General features: G+C 39.1%; 1 protein-coding gene across 5 annotated transcripts in view; it reads left to right on the top strand.

Annotated features, from left to right (window-relative positions):
- Positions 1-20,923, top strand: part of pcbp3 (poly(rC) binding protein 3) — a 49,814-nt gene extending 28,891 nt beyond the window's left edge. For 2 of the 5 annotated variants that reach the window (XM_026377078.2, XM_026377077.2), the window contains 12 exons: positions 4,865-5,021; positions 6,537-6,560; positions 6,650-6,682; positions 6,852-6,968; positions 7,522-7,653; positions 9,851-9,979; positions 11,516-11,590; positions 13,130-13,171; positions 14,112-14,190; positions 15,507-15,559; positions 16,130-16,299; positions 17,199-17,995. In XM_026377078.2, coding sequence (XP_026232863.1) covers positions 4,947-5,021; positions 6,537-6,560; positions 6,650-6,682; positions 6,852-6,968; positions 7,522-7,653; positions 9,851-9,979; positions 11,516-11,590; positions 13,130-13,171; positions 14,112-14,190; positions 15,507-15,559; positions 16,130-16,299; positions 17,199-17,253 — 984 coding nt within the window. In that variant the 5' untranslated portion in view covers positions 4,865-4,946 and the 3' untranslated portion in view covers positions 17,254-17,995. Of the gene's footprint in view, positions 1-4,864; positions 5,022-6,536; positions 6,561-6,649; positions 6,683-6,851; positions 6,969-7,521; positions 7,654-9,850; positions 9,980-11,515; positions 11,591-13,129; positions 13,172-14,111; positions 14,191-15,506; positions 15,560-16,129; positions 16,300-17,198; positions 17,996-18,371 lie in introns of those variants that run through there. The other 3 variants (XM_026377082.2, XM_026377080.2, XM_026377079.2) reach the window with 3 other exon arrangements.
- The last annotated feature ends 144 nt before the right edge of the window (positions 20,924-21,067 follow it).

Raw genomic sequence — 21,067 nt, 5'->3', positions numbered from 1 at the left:
TATAAAAATTACATTAATATGGTCCTTTGTACTATATGTAGTAAGAAGAAGATACCAGAAAATATACATTCCCAAAAATATATCATGTGTATATCATGTGTTTCAGTATATGGGTTATGAGTTAACCGAAGTGTTAGAATTAGAATTCCCAAATTCTAATTGCAGGTACACAGTGAAATGGGTTAAGGAAAACTCTAAGATAAATTATAATGTTAACACATTGTATCAACATTGCAAGGTACAATACACCAAATCAGAGGAGCAGTACGAAAGACAATTTTCGCTGCCAGCAGATAGTGTCATTGAACTAGCATGTCTGTCAGCTTGACCGACCTGTCACTCAGAATATCCATGCACCCATTTCGATTGTTTGCCACCTCCGACCCACCCCACTGAAACCCTCAGGGCCATCCTAATCTGGGGCACCCATTTTGTCTTCTGCCCATGTAAAGGCGCTCCATGCATTGGTCAATGCGTGACGAAACCGCTAGACCCCCTGCCACGTTTGGCCAAACTGGGGAGTATTTTTGGGTTACATGCGAAATGTGACGTAACGACTTGTGATGCATCGTCCACATGACTCCACATCTTGGCCAATGGCTTGCCACCTTTGCATCTTGTCTCAGTGATAGGGAGATATGATATTTCAGTTCCATTTTGCTAATCTTTTGTGTAAAAGCTGAAGTGGTGGTCAGCTGGAGCTGTAAAAGGTAAATACTTTCAAAATAATTATAGATTACATCACAAATGCGTGTTGAATGTTTTTGTTAAGCCTCATGATTGTCACATATTACATATCTTATTCCAGGGCCCTTCTGCCTACCGATAATTTTTATGTACGTGTAAGATCTTTGAGGGGGGAAAAATGAATTGGAGCAGACAACAAAAAATTTAGTTTTCCAGTAAATCACACTAATTGAATGAGATGTTATGCCTTATCATGTTAATTGCTGAAATCGGTTTTTGAACTAAGGATTCATGCTTCATAATAGAAATCACAGACTATCTTGCTGACCTGCTAAGTACAGTTTCTATATCTTTGAGTATCTGTTTCTGTATGATTGAATTTTGTCACTGATTATTCCTGTTCTTCCTTGGCTGCCATGAAATTCTTTCCCTAACATAAAAATTTCTAATAAGATTTTCAGGTGTGAGCATGTGCTGTAGAGTGGTCCATTTAACTTAAATGATACATTTTGTTTTTTGTCTGTAATATAAATTTTACTCAAAACTGATGCATTTCTATTTATGAAAAAAGGGTTAAACTGTTTACCATTAGCTCTGTATCGTCTAACAACTTGCTAGGGTAGAATAGTTCACCTTTAATCAGTATTGCTATGCTTGATGAAAACAAATATCATCTTTTCACTGTATTTTCTGGTCAGAGCAAACGGGAACTGTCAGATAGCATGACTATTAGCACACACGCACCAATAAGCCACGTAAGCCCCCACCTAAGCTAATGCTAGGGGGCAGAAAAATAATGCTAAGGGATGTCAGTTTGTGATTATAATTTAGGTTGAGATCTCAACCACTGATTAGAGATGACAGGTTTACATAGAGCTTTTTGGGCAAATCAGAAAGATCTGGCAGGAGAGAGGTGGCTGCTTCCAGACAAAACTGCTTTAACAAAAGGCCCCTCAGCATGTGTATCTACAGATACACTCAATCTTCAATTTCTGCTCTTCAACAACTAATTTCCCTAATTTCAAGGCATCAAGGTTGGCGACTGAGAGACCACAAAATGCTTAATATAAAACGTTACAATGCTCTCCTACAAAGCAAATGGGCTAACAGGGCACACTAGCAGCCAGGTGATGTTTAACCCAAACAAAATGATGGCACTTCTTGGTGAAAGTTGTCATCTCAGATGTTCCCAGCAAGCAAATGAAATACAAAAGGAAAGAAAGCAAAATGCTTGCTAAAATGCTTTGTGTAGCTTTTGAGGGTCTATCTGCCAAAACTGCAAAGCCCTGTACATTTGAATGATTTGGCACTATGTTACTATTGTACTATTCATTATAACAGTACCGTTTCACTAGTGTTTCACTTTGTTACAGAGACCAATCAAAATCATGTTGATAAGTTGGAGGGTTGATTCAGATTTCTGCTTTGTAAGTACAGAGTAATAAATACTAAATTATGTGACAGTACATCAGTGACTGACAGGAGCAATGCAATAATATGCAGCATTTTAATGTGCAACATTTTGATGGAGCGCACATTGTAGTAGTTTTGACACAAGAAACAAACTTTAGGGATTCTTTAGGGATAATTTCATTTACATCATGTCTTCTTCTGTCGCATGTGGCTATATGCAGGTTTATAGTAATCGTTACTTTTGTGCATGTAAATGCAGTCACTGCAGCAGCCTAAAGCTGCAGATAAACTCAAGCATCTTCACTATACTGTTAGTGGTAAAAACTATATTAATAGTCAAGCATTTTTCCTCATTTGCTTCTATTTCTAAGTTTACTAAAGTGAGCATATCCATGGGCGGACGAGGTCCAGGTGGTTATCTGACACATGAGCTTGTTACACACACACACATCCTGCTGTCTGACGCCTTTTAACAAACACACCGTGATCATCAACACATTCACAGGAATACTTTTTCTGACAATTCTTCACTACATTTGCTTTTTCAATGCTCTCTAGCTGTTGCTTGGTCTAAAATAACAACCTCACCAAGACGTACAAATACTGTAGCACTAACAGAAGCATGATGTGCACCCAGTTGGCAGTTTTACCTGTTAATAATCGTAGTGATGTGAATTAGAACAGGTAGAAATAGTTTCAGTTTTGTATTGTGTTAATAAATTAGTAGCCCAGTTAACGTGCCAGTGAATGCAGGTACTTTGATTTAATGTCTAATGAAAAACTCTCCCATGCCTGACTGGAACCTGTGACGAATTGAAAATGATTCATAAAAGGACATTCAGTGTGCTAAGAAAGCCACAAATACAAGAACACAATCAAGACAGCGATGAATTAATAAGACAGTGTTTACTGGTACAGAGCAGCAAAATACTGTTTATGAGGAGCAGTGAAGCCTCAAGCCAAAGAGGGATCCCGCTATTAAGACTGTGTGTCAGCTTAGCTGGAGGGCTCCCCTCAAAACAAAGTCTGTATGTGTGGTGATACAATACAATATTCACCACCATTTAAATCTTACTTTTATTGTCATTAGTACACATCACATACAAACACAGCCGTAAGGCTCCTCTTCAAATACGTCGTAAAGCCAACGACAAGTTATGGCTTCATGAATCAACACGTGTTTACTAACTTAGCAGTCGATCTTCTGTGTGTGAGAAACAGAAAGATGCAGTAACTTCCAGACAAACACCACCTTACTGTAGCTAACGTTAGCTTAACTGTGCTGTACCCTAGTGTCTGATTTGACCAACAGTTAAGCTAGTTAGCTCCTTTGCTAACTTCCCTGGCTGCCTCCTGTACTGTGAAGTTTAACCCGCTGTATTCCACGTGTTTCAGTTTCTTCTAGTCACTCACCTTTACTGTTTGCTAAAGTGGTAACTTTCATTAACATCTGATTACTTAAAGAAGCCGGTCTCACCTGGCTTCCTGCAGTGTTCACGGCAGACAGCTGATTGTGTGCAGGGTGAGGGTGTTAATGTGTTAAAGAGTAATAAGCTCTAGTCTGTACTTTGAGATACAGAGAAGATGATTGTTTTTTTTTCCCATTTCTTTTACCCAGTGGGCACAAAAACAACAATGGCCTTGGTTGTGTCGGGATGAAAATTACAATTAGCCTGCTAAAAACACTGGCAGAGTCAAACGTTGTTCTAAGACATTGGAGAGAAAACCCTGGGGACGTATCTCATGGAAATTAAATGATAAACTTGTGCAGGTAATGAAAACAGCAGAAGAAGTCAATATGGTAGGTGAAGGCAGCCTATATTACATCTGTTGATGACTGAACATTAGCATTTGAATCATGTTGTCTGTGTGCAGGGAGCACAGGGTTAGATAACAAAGCCTGTGGCCAAATGATCCTCGTATATGAAGGTCAGGCCCAACTAGGAAAACCATGCAAACCTCGTGTCTAAACTGTGGAGTCAAGATGTAAACACGTTACCATGAACAGAACATTGAGTCATTTACTCTGCACCAGTAAAAACACTTTTCCGTACAGCCATCCATGCATTCAGACTGTCCTGTTTGCCATTGACTTAGTAGCAAAGGCTAAGGGGAACTTATTATTTGAGTACCTGTGATCAGAGCACTGGAGGAAGACTTGAATGTCTGACTCACAAAAAAGAACCTTTTTTCAGTCAGTAGTTTGCTGCTAAGGATTCTGCAAGTCACCGTGCTGCACCTTAAAGTGAACGCTGACAAACACATGTCCATGTTCAGTCAGTGCAAAATGTTGTTCCTGTAGTGGACAACTGAGCATCACAAATTTCTTACATTAGACGAGTAAGAAGTTAGCAGAATTGCTCCCTCCTGTGGTGTGCTCTCTAATTAAAAACTAAACAGTTACTTTTTTTTAACTTTTGAGACACAGAATAGAAGGAGATACCTGGGGGAACTGAATCTAACCACATTTGGTTATCAGCAGATCTGCTCTGCACAATTATGAACCGTTCATGGAGCAAATATTGTGTGGGGACCTCAAGTGATGCCTAGCTGTGTTATATATTAGTCCAGTGTTTTATTTTTAGCCCATAATTTTGGCTAGGTTATTGCAACGCAATAGGAGGCATGAGCTGTGGTGAGCTGTAAAGCATGTTGTATATGATCTGAAGTCCTTAAAAGTCTGATGTTGCTTTTAAGTACTACGTGGGACATGGCCTAATATGGGAATGTGATGATGTTAATGTGTTTTGTGTGATGTTGGCAGGTGACTGGCTGGCTGGAATACCACCGTAATCCTTCTCCCTCTGAGGACATCCCATTCCACGATAGGTCGTACCTTTTGCAGCATGGAGCCCACCAAAGTCCAGTCAGAGGGTGGCCTCAATGTCACCCTTACCATTCGACTCCTCATGCATGGAAAAGTAAGCAGGGTATTACATAATATTACATTGGCTGTGTGGAAGGGTAAAAAGAAGGAGATGGCAACCTGCTTCTCTATGTCCATGAATAATAATAAGTGTGTATTAATGCTGTTGGTTGCATTAGGGGAAATTTGATAACACATCACTGAAGAGTCTTTTTAAGTTACATCTGTGTGGCTGAATCTCAACTGCATTAATAGCTCTACTTTTCTGAAACAACAGGTTGTGTTGTTGGACAGAAAGCACCGATAACCCCACCAGCATCTTAACCTGGCATCATTAAAAGTAAAACAGGAACCTCATCTGATCTCTTTGGTGCGGTGGCACCTCTTCTGTTAAGTCTCACAGTTCCGCCTAATCTGCAATGCCAGCCCGGGAATCATGCATAACACCTTTGGCTGGTTGTTCTGCTGTCACTATAGTTTGGAGCTTCTTACTAAGACCCTTACATTGGTACACTTGTGCAGCACTGGAGCTTCCTGCTATTCTACTAATGACAGTTTCTATTAGCGGTGGTCCACAGTTTTGCAATAACTAAGTGGCTTCACTTTTTTGAGACTTTTAAAGGGTGACATGTGTGAAACAGAATGAAGTTTATCAAAAAGTAGCTCTGTTTTAATACCTTTTAAGTCTTTCGGGAGCTCTCCTGGCAGCTAAGCAGTTATAAAACCCTCACTGCACATCTCCACTAAGCTGGCTCTATTGGTGGAATGTGTGCCACAAAACATCTTCCCCTTGTTTCTTCGTGAGCCAAGCCGTCGTCCTAAGCCCAAGAATTTACCCACTGCATGGCTGCTCATGCAGAATATCCAGACAGTGGTAAAATGGTAATAGTTTGAATAACCCTGCAGCCAGACAGGCCAAGACCGAGCCTAGAGTCTGCCAGAAGATGGCGTACAACTGCCACGGGGGAGTACTTTGGCAGAGTGACCCACATCTGTCTTCCACATCAGTGAAAAGGCAATTTATGCGTAATGGAGTTGAACATTTGCTTAACAAAATGAAATAAATCATGGCTGATTAATTGGTTGAAAAATGTTGAGTCACCCCAGAACATCTGGTTCACAAATGAATAAATTGTTGCAAGTTTTTACTAAATGTAGTAAAGCAAGAGTTTGAATTAAAAAAGTATAGTATAAAGTCCTAAAAGAAAAGAGTTAGTAAAAGTTAGAGAGGAACCTGGCACTGCACAGCAACTGGCCTGCAACTTAAACGTCACTGTGGATGTAACCCTCACAGTCGCTGAGGAGAGGTCAGGGAGTGTTGACGCTTGCAGCCAGCACAGCCTCTCTGCTCTTTCCCCACTGTGGCACACCAAGCTCATGAAGAGTGATTACATGCATATGAAAAGTGTGGTGCTCGACACCACAACACAGCTGCGTATCCTTTGCATGCCCTAGCACTTTTTTTTCTCCATCGTGTCCAGGAAAAACAACAGCAAGCAGTTTTAATGCTATAAATGTAATCAGATTCTAAAGAATCATGATCTGTTCCTCTTTTTGTTTTGTCTTGCAGGAAGTTGGAAGTATAATTGGAAAGGTATGTTTTTTTTATGTTAATATTCAACAAAAACATAAGATGTTGAAGTTATTTTTATCATATTGATTTTTTGTTTGTCTCTGTTCCAGAAAGGGGAAACAGTAAAAAAGATGAGAGAAGAGGTAGGTCTCTCTTCCAGAGCAAGTCACAGAGTGCCTAATGTTCAAAACATGTCTGAAATGAGTGACAAACAGGTGTAACTATAATTTACGTGGCTTCAGGTTTATCAGCGGTAAATAGATTGTCACATCCTCGTCTGTACACTGACTTCGCCTGTTCTGTTTTTCCCAGAGCGGAGCACGAATCAATATTTCTGAGGGCAACTGTCCAGAGAGGATTGTCACCATCACTGGACCAACAGACACCATCTTCAAGGCTTTTGCCATGATTGCCTACAAATTTGAGGAGGTGTGATAAGATTGCCCAATTGGCGGCAGCATTGTTTATCTATTCTGTGTTAAATATACACAGTCTTATGTACATTCTATGTCATCAGGCCCATAGAAAGACAACATACGGTTCGTTTGTGGCATTTTAGATTAGTGCTGACATTAGTTAAATTTTCTGACGCTTGTTCTCCATGCATGGCTGTCTCAATTCGAAAAAGCTGACAAAAGGATCTGTCTGTATATTAATGAGCCACAGCGTTCATTTTTATTTTGCACAGTAAAATCTCTCTTCAATTGTTGTAGTAAATGGAAATGACTCCAGATGAATGTAAAGTGTGAACTACTGTAGAGCTAGAGGAGGCCCACTGCTGTGTCTTCAGTGACCTGTGTAATGCCGCTCAGTATTTACATTACAAACCCAAAGAGAGTGCTCATTCACCAAGATGAAAATGCTGAAGAACAATGAAACAATGAAATATGTTTTTTTGCAGCTCATTTGTGCAGATATTTCTTTCCACGTCATTTATTTCTAGGTTCACACACAGATAATAAACATATGTCTCATTTTCTAGGACATAATTAATTCCATGAGCAACAGTCCAGCAACCAGCAAACCCCCCGTCACCTTAAGGCTCGTAGTGCCAGCCAGCCAGTGTGGCTCCCTCATAGGAAAAGGAGGCTCCAAAATAAAAGAAATGAGAGAGGTATGATAGGAAACATTTTTATGGATATCATAATTACTAAACAAAAAGTAGTGTTTTGTTTTGTTTTTTTGTTCTCATTTTCTTTATGCAGGATGAACTGAAAATGTTGTGCTGCCAAATAGTTTTGTCTCCATCTATGTCAGATGTTATGAGTTTATGTACATGAATAATTTAACAGCAGGATTCTGTAGAGTATACTGTAAAAAAGTGTTTCATGGTTTATAGAAATGTTTTTCTGTTTGTATATTTGATTGTGCAACATGAATCAATTTAATTGTTATACTGTATATTTAATATTCACAATTTTCTGACCTTGCAGCTGCAGTATTGTACAGCAATGGAGCTCCAGTTTATTGAGCGCAAGCCCATTCAACTGTTGGCATTTGTACAGCCACCCATTTCTCTGAACTTTTCATTTGCTTGTTCAGCTAATCACCAGCTGTATTCACTACTACACTCGTAGAAGACTAGATCTGACTTCTCAAAGTAAAGCAAGACTCCAGTTTGTTCATATCTGGTGTTGTCCTCTAATAGCCTGCTTCAGTTGTGGATGGCTTAAGGGGCGTGGAACATATATGGGAATCAACAAACAGGGATGGTATAGTCTGTAATCACGACTAAGGTTTTCAGGAATAAGGTTTTGACAGGATTTATGTCAGAGTCGTGTTTTTAAAGGACCCAATTAAAATGCCAGACATAAGTGAAAATTAAACAGGGTAAAAACAAGAAAAGAAATAGAGTAAACAAAGTAGCAACAAAACAAGGCAAAACAGATGAGTGGGCACAAAAAAGCTAAGTAACAAAAGAACCCAGGAGTTGTGGCTCTGCTTAAAATAACAACCCAAAACTAGAGAGCAAAAGACAAGAACAAAGTAACAATATAGGCGCAGCCAAAAGTGCAAAGGCAAAAAAAAGGGGCTAGGGCCAGGCAGGGACCAAGAGTAAACAAGGTCACGGTCCGAGGTAGTACAGGGTTAAAAACAAAGCTAGGCAGAATACAAAAACAGACAAGAAACAAGGCTAGGAGTTGCGAGAGAGCAGAATCAAAAACTGACAATCTAGCAAGACAGTGAGCTGTGAGGGGAGCTTAAAAAAGAAACAGGGGAGCCCAGGAGAAGCAGGTGGCTGTAGAGAACAGGTGTAATCCAGGAAGGGTGATTAAGTGAAGCAGAAGAAGTGAGGAGATGGCTAGGAGAGGAAATGAAAGTTAAAATAAGAGCATTATTACACTTCAATAACAATTACAGCCACAATTATCTGCTGTTCTTTAGAGAACACGCTGGTCTTATAGTTTAAATTCTCCTGAAGTTAATGTGAGATGAAGACCAACAGCTTGGTCTACTTCTTTATCAGCTCAGTGTAGAATTTGACTGTAGTGTGAACATGTTTTTGCAAGCAAACCAGTCTAACCCCATTTGTGCTGTTGTAGTGTCAGCTACAAGGGACTTTTTTTTGCCACGAATGTCCACTTGGACTCTGTGATGAACTGTATAGATTTTGTGTGGCCAATGTATGTTGCATTCTTAGAAATGTCTGCAAGGAACTTAATTACACCTGGCAGAAGCATCCACTCAGACTCATGCATAAAGTCATTAGAATATGAGCCAGGACACATAGTGTAAACTACAGTGTCACTGATTAGCAGAGACATCTGCACAACCACAATGCAGTAGTTTACAAATTCACACCATTAAACATGCAATGAATTAGCTATTAGCTGTTCCTGTTTGTAATACAACAGACAGTTGTTATATAACTGCAGTCGTGCAGAGGAAACAACTCAGGTCATTCTTAGGCAAGGAGCAACTTTTGTCTAAAATTTCTAATCATGCTGTATGTATGTTTATTTATAGGCTCTAGTTAGAAGTTATAATTCAGTGTCCCACTGAATGATCTCAATAAGGTCTGTGTGCTAAGATTTGCCTGATACCTCTCCCTCTACAACACCAAATAAGAGGCCAAGCTGAACATCTTAATTTTCGTTTTGTTCTTGTGAGTGCTGAAAAATATTAATACAGTACAGTCCTGTTATACAGCCTGCACATAGAAGAGCTGACTGAGCCTAGCTGATTGGCAGAATAAGTAGGTTTCAATTTCAGTTTGCTTCCCTGTGGAAGTCATACCCTTCAGAACGCAGCACCACATTGTATGAGTTGAATTAAAATCTGTCAACTCAAAGACCTTTACTCTACTTCAGTCCACAGGAGCCCAAGTTCAGGTGGCAGGGGACATGCTGCCCAATTCCACTGAACGTGCAGTGACAATCTCTGGAACCCCAGAAGCCATCATCCAGTGTGTTAAACAAATCTGTGTGGTCATGCTGGAGGTAGAGTATACTGCTTTCATTTCAGTGCAGTGAACAAAACCAGTATTGAACAATGTGAGGATTCTGACTGGACACACACAATGTCTCCTTAAGTAGTGATAAAAGTGGCTTATGATGGTAAAACCTTTTCTCAGAAATCAAGTTTGGAATGGAACTCAATACTTTAAATACGTCTGCTAATTGTTGAGAACTAGACCTGCACACTGCTTGCATAATAGAGGCTCTGTGGGGGCAATTTAGTCTAATTTAGTCTGTCTGTGAATGTGTGTAATGTCCATTTTGTTGCAGACCCAGAAATGTATTAGAAAGTACCTCAATAGTTACATGTGTAATAACTTTAACGGTAATGGCTAGTAATGACTCACTTCAGTACAGTTTAGAGGGAAAGTGTATCCATCCAGAGCCAATTTACATTGAGAACACCATCCGTGTGACTTCATATTGTATTTAAGGCACATATACATGCAGATTTACATCCCACTACAGCAGAGCACCTACAAGAAATCTGATGAAGCCCTCTCCACTGTATCGAACAGCTTGTTACTGCAGCACAGCATGAAGCAGCAACTCAATGTCTATATAGTAACTTGCTTCTCACTGAAACCCCCTCTCTGCTGTCTTTTAAACCAAATAGCACATTTGCATGAGAAATTAAGACCTGGTGATGTTAATTAATGTGTGATTGCTGTGATTCACCCATTCTAGGTCTTTGTATTTTCTTAATATCCATGAGCACAGACTACTAATATGAGTTCCAGACTCTCGTTGTGTTGTACAATATTCCTGTTGTTTTCCAATTAATATATTTCTCACAGTAAACCACAACAGAGCCTCAAAGTTTTTCCCTGCTGTTACTTTGATGTCGCTTGATAATGTTTGAAAACTAACTACTACTACAGTATTTTAAAGAACATTTCTTTGGGGAAATTGCTTCACTTTGTTGCAAAAATCATAGTCTGGCACACTCTCGTATTGCTCCATCAAATATTCAGCTAGAGCTAAAGCTGATTAGCTTGACTTAGCATAGAGAGTAGAAAAAAAATAAAAGGTTGGGAGGGGGCGGTGTTGCTGGAGGCCACAGAATCCACCTCTAAAGTTCATTCATCAGCACAGAATATCTCGTCTGTTTAAACCACACTAAAATCGAAGTGCAGCATGATGTTTTTTGGCCAGGAGTACCAGCTTCCTGGAAATGGACAGGATAACGGTCAGATGTCAGAGTGGTATACATCTTTTCATCAAGCAGATTGTGTTACCTTCAGACAGAGCCAGGATAGCCGATACCCCTGTTTTCAGTATTGATGCCAAGATAAACTAATTGGTAGCCTGTTTCTGCTGCATATTTAATGAACGAATATAGTATTGATTTTTCACTAACTATCAGCTTTAGAGGAGAAGACAGTTGGATTTTTAGTACTTTTGTACATAGCTGTTTTAGGTCATGTTAAACTAACATGTTTAGTCTGCAGGCACAAGGCTGGCGCTCCTAAATCAGCATATCTGATTCAGTGTCTTCTCTGTCCTCCTTTCTTCCAGTCCCCACCAAAAGGTGCCACCATCCCTTATCGCCCAAAGCCCGCCTCCACCCCAGTCATTTTTTCTGGTGGCCAGGTAAGAGCTGATCTAGTTTTAGCTCATTAGTTTGTGCCTACAGCCAACCTGACACTTTTAATGCAGCATCAGCCACTGTCTCTTACTGCAAATCTTTTTACTTTCATATACAGTACACCTTTGTATGCTAACACCGCTATATTACAAATGAGGCCACCCTAATTAGAACAATTACAGCATTGGTGTGTGTTTAACCACTGGGATGGCCTGTGTTTACAATCCACTGGCAACTAATGATGACTCTCTGCTCCACTCTGACCACAAAAAGACTGACGTAATGTGACTTTATAATACCAACACCAAATGTCCTAAGGGGTCAGTTTGACGTGCATGCTGCTGCCTGCTACCAGCAGTCATGCTTGGTTGGGTGGACTGTGTGAACAAACAAAAGAGTGGGAAGGAGGGAGATGAACCTATTGCACTATAAAAATGTCTGATTCTGTAACAATGACATCAGTGTGAGGGCAAATATTAATGTTCAGCTAATGTACTGTGGATAATTTACTTAAAGATCTGGGCTAAAAGCTATTGAATGCATTTGAAATTCTAACAAACAAAAGACGTAAAAGCAATATGAGAAACCCAGCCTATAACTACTTGTAATTACTCCAATTTGGGAGCTTTTCTTTCATCTGGAAATTATACCCAGTGGTCGTTAAATGGAATGCAAAACACAATTGAAGCCTTTAGACAACATAATTCGCAAGACTGTTTTGGAAAATTTAGACGAATAGATACACTCAGACAGGGTTGGACACAAACCCCTGTGCGGTATAGCACAATGGAGTGCAAGGCCCCTGTATATATGCTCATAATGTTCACTTTATAAGACAGTGTTTTGTGTGTAAATAGAACATCTTTTAGAAAATTGGATGATCAATAAATGAATTGGTATCAATTATTATTATTTTAATTACTTCAGTGATTTGGAATCTAAATTTGAAACATGTCCAACAGTTTAACTTCAGTTCACACATATGTGGTGTGTACTGGGATTAGAAGCATCACTCATGTGTGATTTGGGTGGCTCAATTCATAAATTGGAGATAAAACAAACATGAAACATGGTATCACGAAGCAGCTCAACGCTGCATTGCCAAGTGGTGGCAGAGACACTTGCAGATGATGTGCATTGATATACTGTAAGAGGGAGCGTACAGTAATCTTGCTTGCCAGTCATGAGAGGGCTCCTTTTGCCATTGATTCATTCTCATGTATAATAAAACATTGACTTCTAATACTTGGCTGCACAAGGTCTCACTGCACTTCACGTTCATCTACATGTCGCATACTGTTCATGTTACTGCTTTTAAAATAGTAATAAGTACATAATCATTCCCTGTAATATTCCTCATGTCTTTGTACTGAAATCTGCAGTCTAAACATTTTTATGGTTATTTAAGCTAAAAGTGGAAAAAGTGTTTGTACTGTGCTTGGGTTAAAGAGGCTGATTAGTTTTTTGGGTGATGTCTTTTTTTTCTCTTAATATAAATAAGATGCTTAAATCTTTCTTACAAACAGATATTTTTTATCTTTCAGGCCTACACAATTCAGGGACAGTACGCCATACCACACCCAGATGTGAGTTCTTCATTCAATCAGTTATTCTAGTATCTGTATAATTAAAATAGCAGCAGACATTTAATAACATGGACAAACCAGCTTTCTGAAGTTATTTATAAAGAAAATCTGAAATCATGACATGCTAGTTTAATGTTGGGCTCTAGCTCAACCACTGGAAAGAACCTTCACCAGATCCAATTGATAACAAAACAGTGATCCCTGATGCTTATCATGAAGTCAAAGACACAGATGGCAGTTTGGATGTAGACACCACTTTAATTCCAGTGGACCAAATAGTCTCCATTAATAATCTCCTTCATCTGTCCTTGTCGTGAGAGCATCTTGGTAGCCACCTTGTGTCAGATCCACTAATTCAAAGTTGGGTGGTGATTGATGCCGGTGGAGGTGGTGGTTGACGGTACAATCACTCAAGCACAGGTTTGACACCCTCAACCACCCTCATTAAAACTCCTCTTAAAGTAAGAAGAAGTCTTGAAGAAGTCAGTTTTTCCCCCATTCCTGATGGAAATGATACACGGCAGGGGATGGACCTTCTGTGACCACGTCGAGGAGAAGAGCGGCTGCTCTGACAGGCATGTCAAACCAAATGTTTTCAGCCTCTTAGTCATAAGTGTCAACACAGAGGACAAATGGTAACTGAGGGGGGAAGTGAAGTGAAATGATTTGGTTTTGTTTGGTTAATTTTCTCATGTGTGGAGTTGGTGTCTGTTTAAAAATACATTGCAGGGAGACAGGTTAAAAAATTACCTATATTAGCACTTTATTACAATCACCCTCTCTCCTTATCTCTTTTTCTATTACTTTTGTGTCCTCCACCACCCTGTCATGGCCTCCTTCTCCTCACCGTTTCTTCACTCTGGTTTTGGTTGTCTTCATTTCTTGGTGTGACCTGTGTAACAGTAACCTCTTAGTTCTACTTTCCCTCCTAACCCTTCAGCAGTTGACCAAGCTCCACCAGTTGGCTATGCAGCAAACCCCCTTTACCCCTCTCGGACAGACCACCCCTGCTTTCCCTGGTACGTACCCACAAGGCCCTTTAGATACTTCCTTCTCTTTGCATCCAGAGAAACATTTTCTCTTTCCCTACCTTGCACCTTATCTCTCTTTTTGGCACAGCATGACTTGGCCCCCGTGGTGTCTCTCCTTCTATGATTTTTTGTCATGTATATATATATATTTTCTCTTAGCACTACCTGGTATTATGTCAGCAAAAAGTGACACTGGGTTTTACAGGAAATTGCATCCAATTTGCCTTTAAAAATGAAAACCTCCGGTGAAATAGTTTGGCCACATTGTACTGTAATAACCAACTGACTGTGTTATAAATCTGAATAGATCTTGGTACCTGTATAGTGTCCTACAAATGTACACACTAAAGACCAGCTGAAGGTATAAATATTTTTTTTTCCCATCACATTCACACAAAAAGAATGGGTTATTGAATGACAAAAATAATTTTAGCATTCTGCCATCATATCAAATAACAAACAGGATTTATTAAGGAGAAACAGTGAAAAGCCTACAGTAAAAGTTTCTATTGAAAAGTATTCTTACGTACTGAAAGAAAAAGTTGGACATTTTGGAAAATACACTTAAAGATACAGCATGTAACTTTTTCACTACTTTTTCACACTAATATGCGAAATATGCTCCAAAACATATCTAATCTATACTTATTATACCTGTGATCCATACTTGTTGAACAGCATTTTCAACAGTGTAGTAATATTTGTCTAAAGTTTTCGACTGAGGCTCACACTCAGTCAGAGCATTTCAATTATATCTGCTTGATTAGCTGCAGAGTGTAACAGAGCAGGGAGCTGGAGGGCTGGGAGGAGCTAAGTGGATTGATATGGAGTATCAGACTGCCTCTAGCTTAAGTTGCATATTGTAGCTTTAATCACTTCAATGAGAAGATCAGTGCTACTTCAATGTTACATTACTGCCAAGATGTACAGTACATTACAGCAAATGTAAGCCATTAATGGAAAATAGTGTCCACCTATGAACACATTTGAAGACTTAGCAAAGAAGATGAATTAAACATATGTTGCGTAGTACAATCTGGAGACAAATACATTAACTCAGAATGTCCCTGCTTTCTTGCTGGTATGCAGATGTGTTACCTTTGGACAGAGCTAAGATAGCTGTTGTCTTTTTTTTTGCACAGCTAAGATTGCAAACCTTAGCGTTATCATTAACACACAGGTATGAGATTGGTATCAGTCGTGAACAAGTATATTTTCCAAAGTGACACATTTTTCAAAGATTTCAGTTCTAGTAAAGTTACTATTTTAAATCTCTTTTCTTTTCTCATTGCACCCCCACTCAGGTTTGGATGCCAGTCCACCAGCCAGCACCCATGAACTCACCATTCCTAATGATGTGAGTAAAACTAGAAAAGCTGCAAGTTTTAAAATGTTGCAAAGTTGTGTTGTTTCCCCTGAAAAACATTTCAAATAAATTTTGAGAAGACGTCACGTGTGAAATCTAGTTTACATCAGAATGTAATATCTCAAGTGTCTATCGGTTTAATTAACCTGTTTTTATGGGGTGAATCACAGCTTTAATTGCTAATTAACTGATAAGGAGTTCAAATAAAAGAAGTGGACTGACAGATACAGTAATCTCATCCCTCAAAACATACATACATGTTATATGGACAAAAGATTGGTAATGTGACAACATTCCCAGCAATCATCCTGCAAACTTCAACTCTTACTGTTCGCACGGTGGAAAACCCCAGATCATCAGATTTATTGACCATAATATTATCATTAATCAAAGTTAATTTCCTGAATGATGTGATTTAGATTAAACCCAGACCATTTCATAACCCATTAAACCTCAGATTTTCTTTTTTATTTCAAATGAATGAGGTATTATGTTTAAATGCATAGGGGAAACTAGAGGCCTCCTTGCTTCCTGTTCAGAGACATCTGTTTCTTTCCCCAGCTAATAGGCTGCATTATTGGACGCCAGGGAACCAAAATAAATGAGATTCGACAGATGTCTGGGGCGCAGATCAAAATTGCAAACGCCATGGAGGGCTCATCAGAGCGCCAGATCACCATCACAGGGACCCCTGCTAACATCAGCCTGGCCCAGTATCTCATCAATGCCAGGTAACCTTTTAACTCTAACTGCAGGTCTCCAGCTCAATCTAAAACATAAAAGCAATACCCGAATGACCATCATCATACTATGTGGGATTTTGCTGTTTGGAAAGAGTATCTTGTTAGTTTAGCTTCAACGTTTGTGACTCTGATAATATGATGAATCTGTCAAGACAAGAGAGACATAAACCCATGAATATTGTGACTATTCCTGTTTTCCTCAGTCATTTTTTTCCACTTTTTGTTCCTTATTCCTACTCAAGCGTAGACATTAAAATGTATTACATTTCTGGAAGCACACTCTTTGCACATACAGTAAGTGGCTCATGGGAGCAATGCCAACTTCTACGGAGACAAGCCTATTCTTTGAACCTGCAGATTAGCAAATTGGATGATCAATAAATGAATCATCAAATGTTCAATGCCTTCCTCAGTTTGGACTCATGACAAATTGCTCCTGATGAATCAGTACAACAGCACAAAAAAGGTGGACAGCTTCGGACTGTCTCTATAACTGTAGAAGCCCAGGTCTAAATAAACATTGGCTGTTTATCTTTATTATCTTTAGTGTCTGATCTTACAGTAGATTACATTAATATACTGTACCTAGCATTAAAATATGGAGGCATGTTTTTTTCATTTGAATTTCCCTGCCATACTCCACCTCCCTCTTGTTTCCCCCTCATCCACTGAAATGCATTATCAGCAGAGAAAATAAAGGTATTATCCACAGCTCTGGGGAAACTGGACCTCAGTGACATCCACAGGCTAAACTCCTCTGTTACCAGCATCAGAACAGGAGAACCCACATGCTCACAAACAGGATTTTATGTCTTTTACGTCTTAAGGGAATTTAAGAGAACAGAAACATACTAATGGCTATTGCTTTCCCATAATTCCAATGGCAGGTTCAGGGACGTGGCTGCCATGTGGAATGACCCCTCATCTATGACATCATCCTGAAGTCATCCCAAATCTGGTTATGTTTTCAGAAGCTTACACCAAAATCACCACTTCACAATTAATCTCTGTGTTACCCTCTTAGAGTCCCTTTGTTTTACAAAATACATTAACATTAACAGGAAACCTGTAGAACAAATCTGACTAACAACACTTTAAAACTGATCTAGTCAGTATAATATTTAAAGTTAAACAAGACGATACCACTCTCATTTGTGTCTGTTGTAACTGAACACAGACAATGGGCTCAGCTTAGTAAAGACTGGTAACAGTATTCCTGGCTTTAACTAAATCTGCATACCAGCGCCTCTAAAGCTCAATAATTAATATTGTGTCTGCATGGCAACCTCACGCTGACAACAGGACTCCTGTAAGAGACATCATTTTGCACAAAACACAGCTAATAGCTTTTTTTTTAACACTCATTAAACAAACCATCCTCTCATATATTAATTACTGAGTTATAGAGGTGCTAAATGGCAGATTTTGCTACGGCAAGTTCACGTTTTAACTTTGTTTTATGTCTTTATGCTAAGCTAGGCTAACTATCAGTACAGACATGAGAGTAGTATTACTGAACATAAGCTATTATTTCCCAAAATGTTAAAAAGTATTTATTTAGCATGCCTCATTCCAAGAGCAGTATTATATTTCTTGTTGTCATGGCTATTCTAGATAGATTTACCTATCAATTCCTATTGTGTCACTGTCTAGAAAGAGTGAAATGCAATTAAAAAAACAAAAAACTAAACAAAGAAAAAATAAAAGCCACCACTTACCTGCAACTGAGCAATGTTGCTGGAAGTAAAGGCGACGTGAGGCCTATATCAAAGAATACAACAGTCTTTACACAGGATGTTTCATGACACCATCATTTTGTTTATTTCTTTTTTTAATCTGCTGCATGGCTTCATTGTAGAATTGGGGTTATTGTGTGGGGTTGGTTACAGTGAACATATGGTGTCAACGATTGCCAGCGAGTTCAAGCACAAAGCCAGCCATCGCAGCTTAACTTTCACTTTCAAGCGAAAGTTCCTCTTTCACGGTTGTTTTGTTTTCTCTGTCTATCTTCCTCTGCTCCTCCTCCTCCTCTTCCCCCCATCTTCCCTCAACTGTTCTAGGCTGACGTCTGAAGTCACTGGAATGGGCACACTCTAATTTCTACCCATCCTCCCTCAGTGCATCACATGAACCCTGAGCACATGGCATTGCACCTACTTTATTATTTATTATTTCTCTGTATCTGCCTTTCCTGATATTTAAGTGACTCTGACTTTTATCATTTGTAGTATTTATGGTAAACGTGTATCTGCACTGTCACTACGATTCCTCACGCCTATCTGAAACCCTGTTGTTTCCGTTTCTGAAAGGTCGCTTTACTTTTTTGACACTCTAGTACCTTTCATGGCATCTCATGCACTGCACCTCTTTGTTTTACCTCATGTTGTAACACATCACTGTACTTTTATTTTTTTGTACTCTGCAGGCACCTGAAGGTAAACCTAGACTCTGTATAACAATTCAAACTAAGGTTATTGCTTTTCCACCCCACAGTCTCAAATATGACTACTACAGACATGCAATACTCAACACAAATCCACAGGAAAACTCTAAGCAAATACTTTGTTCTAGTTTATTTTACATTGATTTCGTGATGAGGAAATTAGTTCTTTACTGTGTGCCTGCAGAAATTTGCCTGTGTGTCCTAATGTTATGTACACTATAGATTGACCTGCATGGCGAGGAAAACTGCCTGCATTATAAATTCATTTTAAATGAATGGTGAAAAGGAACAGAACAAGAAACAGTCTGAAAAAGTCTATATGTCATGTAGATGTGTCAGTATGACTCCAGTTTGAAATGACCTGAAGGCCAACAAACATCCAGTCTCCAGTCCAGGAGTTTCATTTCTGAAAAAAATCTTGGATGGCTGGATGACAGCAAATGCATGATATGGGTAAAACCTGTTTTATTCACTTTTACTCTGCAAACATGCTATCATGTTATTCATGCTGCCATCTCTTAGCAACTAAGTAAAAGAGGCATGGGTCATGTTGAAGGTTCTGACAATTGTCTAGTGTATGTTTGCACTCACGTGGAGCTCATTTAAGGTTTTCAGGGCGCTATCAGGCTCCTGGGAAACAAGACTCTCGTTAGTCAATCGTGTCTGTTTTTCATGTCCCTCCTCACAGACGCCAGAGTTTGGTAGGCAACAAGCCATTTCAAACACAGCACATGCACTGTGTTTCTGCTTATGTATAGAATATTGGAATATTTAAAACATTGCAAACGTTGTCTTAGCGTGCAGTGTAGCCACAATGAAGCGGTAATTGGTTTTGCAGGCCTGCTGTACATATACATGTTTGCATGACTCTCTCTGCACTAGCAATCTAATGCAATCTCTCAATGGTTACACCAGGCTATACTGGATATCTGTCCCGGATATCGGCCTGTCTTGATTTCAAGTGGACAAACTCAACTTGTGTGGCCCTGTTGTTCAAACTAAAGCTGAATGTATTTCAAAGTCTGTTTTTAGTGCTTACATATTCATGTCACAGAGGAACTGGAACACCTTTAACATAGCCAGGTACTTAAAATGGTACTGTGGAATTTGTACACAATAATAAACAAATACAGATCAGGCCCACAGCTGATAATTTTAATTAATAGTTTTTCACACTAGATACATACAAAGTTATGTAGTCTAGTTATCTGATCGAATCTGACTTATGCAGTGTTTTTAAAATATACTTCAACCACTTATACTGTATAAATTATATGTATCACTTCACTGTCAAACACCCTAAACTATGTGGTGTTAAAGTGATGCCTGTGTATTACAGATTGCAGGTAGCTACTATTTTTAATACACACTTCCTTAATGCATCCATATTTATACATGTTTTACTCCTAAAGCCTGGATATGCATTATTTCAGTCCTAATTATGGAACTAATGTTTGAGGAATATAATTTGCAGAAGTGTGGTTCAGGCTCAGGTTATTGGCTCTTGGTTAGAACTGATTATGTTGATTATGTTGATTTACACTTTATACACTGACATGACACATTCACACATTGCTCGACATTTACATTGTGAATGTAATTCTGTACGTTGGCACTCATCTGGCTGCATTCAGATGTGTTTCAGTTGAGGAATAGTTGACTGAGGGCTAAATGATTTTAAATGTGTGGATTAGAGATCATAAATTGGTTTATCATCATGTTACTTCACAGAATGACCAATTTCCAAACATCTCAATTGCCTTTTTGACTGTCATGCTCCTCCATATCGCTCATGTTCCCATCAACCTGCAGTGGCGTGTTAGTCCAACACCTGATCTACTGCTGGGATGATGCCACTTTTTTGTTGTTAGTGTGCTAGAGCAGCAAAAAATTAAGGGTTAGCACTGAGGTGACACTGTTTGAAGAAATGTGTCAGATCATGTTTCAGTTTGATCATTTGTTTCATGAAGGTCTGTACTGGATTTATTATTTAACGTTTTGTAAAAAGAAAAGAATAAAGTTTGTGTTTTTTCCCTTGACGTGGATCTTTGTAATCATTTTTGACTTCCTGGCTATTGTGTTGAATATGTGTTTTCTTATGATGCAGCTGGTTGGTTGAGAGCAGTGAACCAAGTTACAGATTTAATTGTTTTTGAGGTGTTTTGAAAGCTGGTGTGATGTTTATTTTTCCAAATAAAAATCTTACATTTTCTTGAATCAAACTTTGGGTTTTGCTCCTCTTTTTCTGCCATTAGACACCAGGTTGATTTAACTTCAGTTTATCTGTCTGTCCATCTGCCACAGCAGCATGGG

This window comes from Anabas testudineus, chromosome 21 (genome assembly GCF_900324465.2).
Source record: "Anabas testudineus chromosome 21, fAnaTes1.2, whole genome shotgun sequence".
Lineage (NCBI taxonomy): Eukaryota > Metazoa > Chordata > Actinopteri > Anabantiformes > Anabantidae > Anabas > Anabas testudineus.
This window is presented reverse-complemented; position numbering and strand designations above follow the sequence as displayed.